Below are 12,320 nucleotides of genomic sequence, written 5' to 3'. Positions count from 1 at the left end.
GTATTGACACATAATGTCATATAAATACCTCTGATTTGTGTGTACAGATCGACTCTTTAATGGCTTTGGTGAAAACCCAGGAACGTGTCTATCTTTACTGTAATCTACAATTAAATAATATAAAATTCCTTCCAAAAATCACAGATTTCTAAACTTAAATTCAAAATGCATGGCAGATAAATCAGAAACAGCTCTGACAGTAATACCTCCAAATGTCACGAGATCAATAGTGACCATACTTTGCAGAATTAGCTTTCTAAATAACAATTAAATAATTGAACCTTTTGTGGTAATTCAGACACATAGTTGTAACAATATGGGGTACGGTACAATACAAAGGTGCATAGAAGATAAAACTCAAATCAAATCATCATTTTTCAAAAGCAGTATTTAGGAGGCTATATTTAACTTATTTTTTATTTTATTTTTTTATCTGTATTATTTATTACTTCATGTCCATGAAATTATTGGGAAATTAAAAAATATGTTTCTCAGTTTATTTCTTTGGATGCAAATTTTTATTCCGAATAACGACCATACTTTTGTCACAGATTTATAATAGTGTTAGATTCATTAAACACAATGAAATGTGCATATCTTTTGAGAATATAAATTTTGTTATTTTCAATATTTTTGTAAAATTTGTTAAAACTCTTACCTTCAGGACCTGCAGACAAAGACTGTTTTCTTCTCCCTAAAAGGTAAAGTTAAAAAAACCTGTAATATACATTTACATAAGAGCAGATAAAAACTATGTCCCATCATCCACATCTTCATTAAGTAAATGATACAACCTTAAAATGAATTATGTAATGTCATATAATTGTTTTGTAATATCTGTTCAAAAATAGTAACTAATGTGTGTTAAATCAGACATAGTAACTGTTAATATTACGCTAACGTTTATCATACTCTTTTGCTGTAAGGCATCTGTCTTTATGACATTACATTATTGTGGTGTACATTTATGTTATTTAGTGTTATTATTGAATAGAAAGTTGTAATTGCAGATATATTTATATTTATAATGCCTTATACAGGCTTACAATCACTATTAACAAAACGAAACACAACACGCTAAACTACAGCAACCAAAGTAGGGATTTTGAAATCTTTGTTAATTATGTTTGTGTCTAGCATTGTCTAGTTGAAGCACTCTTATAAGATACTGTGAATTCATTAATTTTGGTTGGATACAAATTTTCGTGGATTTTGTGGGTACAGGATAACCATGAATTTAAATGTTGAACGAATTACAAATTTTCAAAGGATTGTATGCAGCCAAAACCACGAAATTAAATATCGTGATCCACGAAAAAGGTAATTTTCCTTCAACCACGAAAGTTGGTACCATCGAAAGTAATTGAATCCACAGTATATCAGTATCAAAAGTTTATTTTTTAAGTTCATTCCAATGTTATCATGTTACACACATATTCCTTACCATCTTGTACATCTGTCCTTTGTCTTTTACCATACATCTCCATCTGTTCTAACATCTCTAAGGGAATATCGAAATCATCATCAAAATCACTTCTCTTTCTCTTTGTATTTTCTACTGCTGATCTGCTTGCTTGTAATGAAGGTGACATGTTCTTGTTATGATGGTCATCAGAAAATGGCAAAACCCTTTTGGAAACAGGAACACACTGCACTGAATGATTTGGTCCAGATGATTTCCTATCTTGTTGTATGGCCTTTTCTGAATTCATTTCAGTATTTCCAGACACAAATTTGGGCTTATTAATTGATTCATCACACAGAGTTTTCCTGGCATGGTTGAGAGACTGTTCTGATATAATCATACTATTCCCAGAAGCACTTCGAAATGGATTTAGAGTTTGATCATTTAATGTTTTCTTTGCCTGCTGTAGAGATTTTTCAGAAATGGAAACCCCTTTTCCTGAAGCACTCTGAAAAGGGTTATTTGTTTCATTGTTTAATGTAATCATAGTTTGCTGAAGATTTTTTTCAGAATTAGTAACATTTTTTATTGACGGGTCATTATTTTCTTCATTTAGTGTTTTCCTTGCTTGCTGGAGAGATTTCTCTGAAATTTCAACACTCTTGCCAGAAGCACTTTGAAAAGGGTTGGTCATTTCTTCATTTAGTGTTTTCCTTGCTTGATGTAGAGCTTTCTCTGAAATTTCAACACTCTTGCCAGAAGCACTTTGAAAAGGGTTGGTCATTTCTTCATTTAGTGTTTTCCTTGCTTGATGTAGAGCTTTTTCTGAAATTTCAACACTCTTGCCAGAAGCACTTTGAAAAGGGTTGGTCGTTTCTTCATTTAGTGTTTTCCTGGCTTGCTGTAGAGCTTTTTCTGAAATTTCAACATTCTTTCCTAAAGCACTTTGAAATGGGTTGGTCATTTCATCATTCAGTGTTATTCTTGCTTGTTGTAGAGCTTTCTTTGAAATTTCAACATTCTTTCCTGAAGCACTTTGAAATGGGTTGGTTGTTTCTTCATGCAGTGTTTTTCTGGCATGAAGTAGAGCTTTTTCTGAAACGAGTACATTTTTCCCTGAAGCACTCTGAAAAGGATTGCCACTTGCCTCTTTCAATGTTTCTTTCCTCAATTCATTGTCTTTTGGGGTAAAAACTTCTTTATTAAATGTTCCTCTAGCATGTTTAAGAGCTGCCTCTGAAATTTGAACAATCTTTCCTGAAGCAATCTGTAGAGGATTAGAATCATCATCTATAAGTGTTTGTCTAGCATGTTGAAGAGATTTTGGTGAAACAGAGATGCCTTTGCCTGATGCATTTTGAAATGAACTTGAATTATCCAGTGTTTTCCTAGCATGCTGGAGAGCTTTTTCTGAAACTTCAACACTTTGAAACAAATCAATGTTTTCGTCATCTAAAGTTTTCCTTGCATGCACAAGAGCTTTTTGAGAGACTAAAACAGTTTTTCCTGAAGCACTTTGGAAAGGATTAGAAATAGTTGATTCCATGGACTTTCTTGGATGAGGAAAAGAGTCTCCTAAACCCTCAATGTTCTTTGTGTCCTCCTCACTTATTGTTTGTCTAGCATGCTGTAATGCTTTCTCTGACACAAACACAGTCTTCCCTGATGCACTTTGAAAGGGATTTTGATTTTTAAAATTAAATGTTATATCAGAGTCAACATTCATTTCAGTCTCTTCATTTACCAAAGCTGAAGCTTGTGGAATACAATCCAAAATAGAATCAGTTGGAATATTTAAATTACTTTTCATAGGTTGCACTAAATTTTCAGCTTTTATTGTCTTTTCTTGAATTAACACTTGATTAGAAACTTCACAATTCAGTAACACTTCATCATCTCTGTTATCAGTATCAACTAAAACTTGTGTGAATTCATTTCCAGGATCCATAACTTCTTCAAGGGCAAATTGAGAGTTATCTCCCTTAAAATCAATATCCAGTTCATATTCTGAATTTTCTATTTTAGTTCTTTTATTGTCTCCACCTGTTCCTAAAGTAAATGTGACATTCTTTGATTCATTTTTCTGAAGGTGTTCTAACTTTGTATATCTTGTTAGCTCCATACTTTTTTCAGCTTCAATCAGTTCTAAATCATCACTCGTAACAGAGGAGGTCAACCTTTTACGTCCACATTTTTTCAATGGACGACCAGATTCTGGACTGAATTTTTGAGATGCCAACATTTCTTCTGAGAACACCTCGTCCAAGTAAGTACTGTCTATATTATTATTGTTGTTTTGTTTAATCAGATTAGAAGTATGACCACAGTAATTGTCTTCACTTTCAGGTTCTAGTTTCAAAGGCTCACGCATGTCAGCTTTAATCATAACAACTTTTGCATCTACTTCAGATGTGCAATGGATTGGCACAGATTTGCTGCTTTGAACAACTTCTGGCTTGCTTATAATTTTTGGAGGTTTGAAAGGTCTGAATCCCTTGGGAACATTAGAACCAGGTGGAAACCTTGACGATTTTGTTGGTTGAACTTGAATATTTTCCTTTTTATTTTGTTTGTTTGTCAGCATATTTTCTAGTTCTTTTTCCAAATCACTTTCGACAAGTAAATTTGTGTTCGCAGCTGCATCAGTAAGCAAATCATTTGATTCATTTTGTTTGAGTATATTATTGAAAAATTCTTCAAAGTCTTCCTTCTTTGATTTTATATCAGATGCTAAATGTTCCTGTTCACCACTTATTTCTTTCATCAAACATGTAGCTTTAGAAATGCTGGCTGAAGAAATATTTAAACCTTTCCCAGATGCAGAAGAAAATCCACTCAGAAGGCCATTACATAGCCCTGTTTTGGTATTTGCCTTTAATGTTGATTCAGGAGTAACAACCTGAAGTTCTTTCTCATCCATAAAGTTTTGGGCTTTTAGTAGACTAGATTTGGATAAATTGAGACTTTTTCCCGAGGCAGAGGCAAATCCTGGCATAGCAACTTTATCATTTTCACTTATATCTGATTGTTCTTGGTCCTGAGACTCCTTCATTAAACTCTGTGCTTTGGACAAACTTAACGCTGAAATATTAAACTGTTTTCCAGAGGCTGTAGAAAATCCATGGCATTGAAATTTGTCATTTTTTGTTTGATTTAATTGTTCAGGCATATTCCCTTCTATTTCACCTTGATTATTTTCTGGGTCTGAGGTTAAAGCTTTAGCTTTTGACAAACTTGAAGGAGAGATTTTGAAACTCTTTCCGCTAGCAGTTGAGAATCCTCCAATTCTATGGACAGGGCTGACATTGGAAACACTTGCCTTATCCTCATTGTCACTGATCATGTCCTCCATTAACTTCTCTGCTTTAGACAAACTAGACAGTGACATAGGTAATTGTTTTCCCGATGCTGATTCAAATCCATTATATTTAAGTTTAGAAGATGAATCTTTACTTATATCTACATTTTCTTTTTCATCAAATAATTTCTGTGCTTTTGAAAGGTTTGCAGTTGAACACTTAATTCCTGTTCCAGAAGCTGTTGAGAAACCTCCACTTAAACCATGGCTTGTTTGTAATTCTGTTCTTATTTTCAGATTTGAACTTACTGAAAGTATCTTGCCCTCGTTGATATTTTTTTCTGAACTTGCAGTAAATTGCTTATCTAAAGGCTGTATATGTTCCCCTAAAACACTGTTTTTACCATCTATAGCATGAGAAGAATTAAGTTTCTTTACAAGATTTCTATCAACCCCGAATAAAACTTCACTGTTTTTATTGAGATCTGAGTTTTGGTTGACATTATTGCATACATGCTCTATTTTCACATCAAGTACTTTAGTTTCAATACCAGATGCCACTGAAGTCTCTCCTTGGAGTTTCACTTGTTCAAATTCTGTTCTTTTTTCAACTTTTAACTTACGATCTACTATGAAATCATCAGTAAATTCAGCCATAAAATCAGAGCTATCTACTACCATAAGTTTCTCAGCTTCAGATAACTTGCTTTCTGTAATGTTAATTTTGCCTCCTGCTGCAGTATGGAATCCTTGAAACATTTCACACCTGACATTTACTGACTGTTTTTCACTCATGTTATTGGTTGTATCTTTTCTGATTATTTCTTCATTTTGTTTGTACTGTTCCTTGAAATTATTCTTCAAAGCATTTGGTGTAATTGTTAGCATACCTTCTTTAAGTACCTTTTCCAAATTTTCAGACTTTCCTAATTTGCTTACATGTATATTAGTCGATACATTTTCAGATGTACCAAACACGGTTTGTTTGTAATCTGAGTTACCAGAGAGTTTTTCCAATGTACCATCCATACTTATTTCCTTTGCAAATGAATCATCAGGTAGATCATCTTCAAACATGTCACTTACAGGATTAGGGATATCTATTGTTATTACACTTGCTGAAGTTGACCTAATTGGACTTGCAGTTTTTTCATATGGAAACTTTTGGGAGGTTAATTCTTTGACAGTTTTTTCGTAGGGAAACTTTGGGGAGGTTAATTCTTTGACAGTTTTTTTGTAGGGAAACTTTGGGGAGGATAATTCTTTGGCAGTATTTTTGGATGAAGAATTTTCATTAGAGTCCTCCTGATTCAGACTGAGTCTTTTACGTTTGATTTCTGTGGAATCTCTCTTGGTAGATGTTGGTGTACTAGACATGTCCTTAGTTGTCCTTGAAACTCTTGTGTACATGTCTGAAGTTGATGTGTTTATTTTCTGAAAAGATCAAGAGAGATATTGAATGTGATCCTTCTTTAATACAAATATGAATTCTATACATGTGTCTTTCTATTTTGTGATGTTACACTATTTTTTCAGGTAAGGGTGAAGGTTGGTACCCATTTAAACGTTTAAACTCACTGCATTTGTTTGCACCTGTATTAAGCCAGATCCTGTTATCCAGTGGTTCTCTTATTGATGTGGTTCATAAATATTTCTTGTTTTATACCGGTATATAGATTAGACCGTTGGTTTCCCGTTTGAATGGTTTTACGCTAGTCATTTTTTAAGGCCCTTTGTAGCTTGCTGTTCAGTGTGAGCCAAGGCTCTGTGTTGAAGACCATACTTTGACTTATAATGGTTAACTTTTACAAATTATGACTTGGATGGAGAGTTGTCTCATTGGCACTCATACCACATCTTCTTATACATGTATATATCCAGTAGAAGATTTAATTTTATACTAGTGCTCTATTTACACTTGTATAAAAGATAATGAATCTTGCAATTAAATCTTGCTTAAAAGACTTTGTTGACTTTTATGTTCATAAATTGTAAACAAGGTAAATTAAATACATATGTCATATTCTTATTCAAAACACTTATTTGAAACATTCATCTACATTTTAAATATTGTGCGTGTAAATGCTTGCAATTATCTGTGTACAGTGATCATTATATGAAAAGAAGTCATGTTGGTAAATAGGACATCTTTCTTTATCTCTTATTCTTACTCGATTCATACTTTTAAAAGACCTGTTGATAATTTTTATTTAATCAATGTAAAATTGTATGGTTTGTTTGATCTCGGATTGCCGTTGGTCAAAATCTAATTATGACGTACAATTTTCTTGCTTTCCTTTCAAATTCCCATGTGATGTCATGAAAAAAGGCTACCATGTATATTCATCATGTTTATCATTTCTCTTTCACATGTTTTACATAACTAAACAACAATGGCCCATCAATCTATCATTTTACATAATGTGTATATTTGAGTAACAACATATAGACTATATCAAACCTCTGCACTGGATTTTGCTGGAACTTCAACCAAATCACTGTATCTTTTAAAACCTACAAAAACAGATTGAAAAAAAGTTAAATATAAGGTATTCATATCCTCATCTTTTGTCAATATAATGTATTATAAAATTTGGTATATCCACTCAAATCTTAAACATTAAAATTCAAAACTGAATCAGTAAAGTTATCAAAGTACACATATCACTTTGTATTTGTTTGCTGCTAATTTCATGCTTAAGAAAAGCTGAATAAAACAACATAACCATGATAAATGTGTGCGAACCATTATATAATGCTGAATTCACACGTAATTCGAATTCGATTCGCATTAACTAATTCGAATTAGTTTAATTCGCATTCGAAACGTTAAACGTCCTAACGTCAATTCTAATTCGAATTGCAATGCGCCTCAAATTCGCTCTACTGTCCTAACGACGTTAACTTTTAATTCGCATTAACAAAAGCGTATTTCTATTGCGAATTAGTTAATTCGAAAAAGCCAATTAGAATTAAAAAAGAAGAGTGTGTGAACGCAATTAGCGAATTCAATTTGATTTGCATTCGAATTCAATTCGAATATAATACACGTGTGAACGAGGCATTATAAAACATACAGTACATATACCTGAACCTAAAGATCTGCTTCTTGAATCAGTATTCCCAGATGCCAAAGTTGGGGTGTTTGTTGCTGGACTAGTCTTCACCATTTCTATGTGGGTTGTTGGTGTCCTCTCGGTCCCACTGTCAATTTTAGTATTTCCTGATGATTTAATTGTAGTATCCTGACCTTTATCTTTTATGTTATTGTCAGCGGTCTCCTTTAGTTGTTGTTTGAAACCGTAAACAGACTTTGGACATGAAGTATTGATTTGAGAATTAGTCGGATAGAAAAATCTTTTAATTTTACCAGGTTTCCTTAATAAGCTATCAGTCTTTATATTAGAATTAGTTTCAACAGATACAGTTTTTTCAGGAGAGGTTGTTGCACAATTCAAATTCTCAGTTTCTAAAACATCGTTTCTAGGATGTATTGTAATCTCTAAGACAGGAACAATCTTATTTATTTGTGCAACAGGAGATACTGGTAAAGATGTTGTCTGATTATTTGTGTCAGATTTGATAAGATTGTCAATCGATGTAGAAGGCTTTCCTGTACAAGGGGACTCTTCAAATTTATCTGATGAAACTGAACACATTTCTTGTAAAGCTGATGGAGAAACTTGAGAGAACAAATCATCCGTTTCTTTATCACATCCCTTAGCATTATTTTCCATTTTAGAATTATCAGTTTCCATTTCAAAAGTGACATCAACCGAAATTTTATCAGTAGTCTTTCTAATTTTCCTTCCAGAATTTCCAACTGAAGGACTTGTATTAGTGTCTAATTCATTACTGATTATAAAGTTTTCATCCAAATCTTTATCAAACCGCACACGTTTTTTGGATGCAGGTGTTTTCTTTTTTGCAGTTGATAGAATTGACTTATAAGTCCTATCGACGTCATATGGTGTAGAACAAAACATATCTGCCTGACTAAATTCTTCATTTTCAATTAAATTTTCTGCATTTTCATGTAAACATTCTTGTTCATTCTGGATTGTAATCTTCTCTAAATTTTCTAGAGACATTTCATTAGAATGTGATGATTTTGAATAAGAAGAGTCAAGTTTTCCTGAATCAGCATATTCTTGTTTGACACTTTCACAGTGATCAAATTGTTCAATAATTTGATTGCTCTTTTCTTCATTTGTTTCTACATTGGGTTTTGATAGAAATTCGATTTTACATTCATTTAAATGTTGATCTTTACTGCTAAAAAGATCTTCAATGATATTTTTCTTGTCTGAATCACCCTGAGTAAAGGATATTGAACTTAAAGAGTTTGAAGGTTTAGTTTTAATAGAATTCCTCCTATATGATGGTGCACTCCTCCTCCTACCTGCAGCTTTAGATGGAGGATCAAAGAAGTCAGACAGAGCATCAGTTAAGTCAGGTGTATCTATCTTTCCTTTGTTTTTTTCTTGACTACTAATGTAGGAATTAACGATTATCTCAGTAGAATGATTTGACTCATTGTTATCCTGTAATAATTTGGAGGCGACTTTAGTTACTGGAGATTCCTTTAGAGTACATACATCCATGGTTTCACTTGTCATATTGTTTCCAGGAGAAAATAACATGCGTGAAAAACCCTGAAATGGAAAAATTAAAGATTAAGTGTTTGCATGTATTTGTACAATGGTAAAATAGAAATACATGAAAATAAAATACTTATAAAAGGTTGCTGACAAATGAAATTCCAAATTCAATTTTAACTTGACTAAGACAAAACAAAAGCATGATCAACAATTATTTATTTCTTATCTCACCATTAAATATCAGAAATCCATATGCAATCTTTAGTAAATGTACAACTATTAAACTTTTCATTGAGGTTTTTAACTGCATCATTATTTGTTTCATTGTTTGAGATACAATGGAAAAGATTGGGTACTGATACTAGTTTATAATTACATTACATGTATGTTTCAGAAGATTGTTTGAGATACAATGGAAAAGATTGGGTACTGATACTAGTTTATAATTACATTACATGTATGTTTCAGAAGATTGTTTGAGATACAATGGAAAAGATTGGGTACTGATACTAGTTTATAATTACATTACATGTATGTTTCAGAAGATTGTTTGAGATACAATGGAAAAGATTGGGTACTGATACTAGTTTATAATTACATTACATGTATGTTTCAGAAGATTGTTTGAGATACAATGGAAAAGATTGGGTACTGATACTAGTTTATAATTACATTACATGTATGTTTCAGAAGATTGTTTGAGATACAATGGAAAAGATTGGGTACTGATACTAGTTTATAATTACATTACATGTATGTTTCAGAAGATTGTTTGAGATACAATGGAAAAGATTGGGTACTGATACTAGTTTATAATTACATTACATGTATGTTTCAGAAGAATTCGTTATTTGGATTGTATAACAACGCTTGTGCGTCAGACTAAAATTCACCTTCATATCCCAATGAAGTTTGACATTCATGATGACACATACTATCACAACAAAGTGCACAGATTATGCCGTAAAGAAATAAATAATAAAAATTGATTTTCATGATCATAGCGAAAAAATGTAATTATAAGTATTGAATGCTTCTTTTAGTAATTTCATAGGGTTGTAAAAGCTAACTACCTTCCGTTTGGCTTGAGCTGGAGTCTGGCTTTCTGAAAATAAGTATGATAATATTTGACTGTAAGATAGGGTAATCATAGTCATTCCATTTCAAGGTTCTTATTTAGGTAATGAAAATGTCATATTTTACTAATAATCAGAAGATCAGTTTCTCTTTTCATAAAAATGTTTTTATTAGAATTGATTGTTATACTGAAATAGTGATATGTTCATGATAAATGAGTATTTCAACTCGTAGTCAAGTTTGTTAAAAAAAATTGTTCTTTTTTTAGCTTATCATAGTTCTTGAGGCAGTTTTAGCAGATATCATTATGTGTAATAAATGAATAATTGATGCAACTCAGTGGTAACCTCTGACAAAAAGTTTTATTCCAAGCTTTACAAAGATTGTATTATCATAATCAGCAATTTTTTAAATAGGTCTAGACTAAAAGTAAATTCTTCATGGTTTTGATGATCGTCAAATGTTAAAGACAATATTGTAATTTGTTGGTAAACTTTTCAGTGTGTTATTTGATATTGTTACATTGGCAATGGCTCTTGGTCTTCATTTCCTTTTATCTTTGGTATAAGTTGAATGATGTCAAGTATAGAACAACAAATTCAAAACTCATAACTTTACAAATTTTCATTTAAAATAGATTTACATGTTCAACCCCGCCACATTATTTATGTATGTGCCTGTCCCAAGTCAGTAGCCTGTAATTCAGTGGTTGTCGTTTGTTTATGTGTTACATATTGGTTTTTCGTTCATTTTTTTACATAAATAAGGCCGTTAGTTTTCTCGTTTGAATTGTTTTACATTGTCTTATCGGGGCCTATTATAGCTGACTATGCGGTATGGCCTTTGCTCATTGTTGAAGGCCGTACAGTGACCTATAGGTGTTAATGTCTGTGTCATTTTGGTCTTTTGTGGATAGTTGTCTCATTGGCAATCATACCACATCTTCTTTTTTATATTACAGTATGAATTAACAAACAAAATCAGACTATGAAATTATAGAAATATCATATCAATTAAGATACCTCTGTCCTCCAAGTCAGCATGATTAGGTGTAGCTAATGAACTAGTCCAGCTGAGAGTGGAATCGTTTACACCAAGACTCTTTACTAAATCAAACTGAGAGCCTACATACTGTTGGGCTGTACCATTCACAGGGCTGAAAGTATGAAGACAAATCAAAAAAGTTCCTGCTTCCATAAGTTATAATAAGAATGAACCATTCAAATAATGTCTTCAAACAAAAACAATAAAAACATTATTTTGATTGAGGGAAAAAATAACAAAAGCAGGGAAAAAAACTAAATTTGAAAAGAACAATGTCAAAATAGGTCAATTCAAAATATATAAAGAGGTTCCTTGTAATACATACAAAGGTGAACTGTTGTCCAATTGAAGGAGCTTAATGTTCATGGCAAGATTAGTACAGGTTTTAATATCTGTTCTATTTCTTGTAGTCAAGAAGACATGAAGGACTTAATCATATAAAGTATAATTGTCTTTTAGTAAGATGTACTTGTTTAATTAGATAAACTGATAAATTATTTAATTATCTCATGAAAAAAAAGTTAAATAAATTCAGCAAAAGTTTAATATTTAGCCATGCTACCTTTTGGTCATAAAATATCTTGTCCAAATTTTATATAAATCCATATATATATGTTTGACAAAGTTTTTGATGTCTCAAAAACTTTAACTACAGACTGAACTATGTAAATGTTGAAAAACCCCAGTGTTCTCCCCAGGCAGTTTTAGCGCTGTGCTTTTCAGCGCTATCACAATTTCCCACTGTCGTATTGCACTGACAATTTTACAAAGTGGTGACTTTGAAAGATCAAAATAAAGAAAGATTTCAACATTGTCATGATCTATTTTTTTAATTAAAAGAATATATAGAGGCATATATGAATGAAATAAGATGAAATGAATTGACGGCATTTCC

At 32.1% G+C, this 12,320-nt stretch overlaps 1 protein-coding gene across 1 annotated transcript in view; it reads right to left on the bottom strand.

The window, feature by feature from the left end:
• Positions 1-12,320, bottom strand: part of LOC143071441 (uncharacterized) — a 41,491-nt gene that overhangs the window by 18,504 nt on the left and 10,667 nt on the right. The window contains exons 5-11 of the mRNA XM_076245708.1: positions 11,404-11,537; positions 10,378-10,409; positions 7,792-9,358; positions 7,165-7,217; positions 1,445-6,137; positions 659-694; positions 29-104 (exon numbers count right to left, since the gene is read on the bottom strand). Of these exons, the coding sequence (XP_076101823.1) occupies positions 29-104; positions 659-694; positions 1,445-6,137; positions 7,165-7,217; positions 7,792-9,358; positions 10,378-10,409; positions 11,404-11,537 (6,591 nt within the window). The remainder of the gene's footprint in view (positions 1-28; positions 105-658; positions 695-1,444; positions 6,138-7,164; positions 7,218-7,791; positions 9,359-10,377; positions 10,410-11,403; positions 11,538-12,320) is intronic.

Source organism: Mytilus galloprovincialis, chromosome 4 (genome assembly GCF_965363235.1).
Source record: "Mytilus galloprovincialis chromosome 4, xbMytGall1.hap1.1, whole genome shotgun sequence".
Taxonomy (NCBI): Eukaryota; Metazoa; Mollusca; class Bivalvia; order Mytilida; family Mytilidae; genus Mytilus; species Mytilus galloprovincialis.
This window is presented reverse-complemented; position numbering and strand designations above follow the sequence as displayed.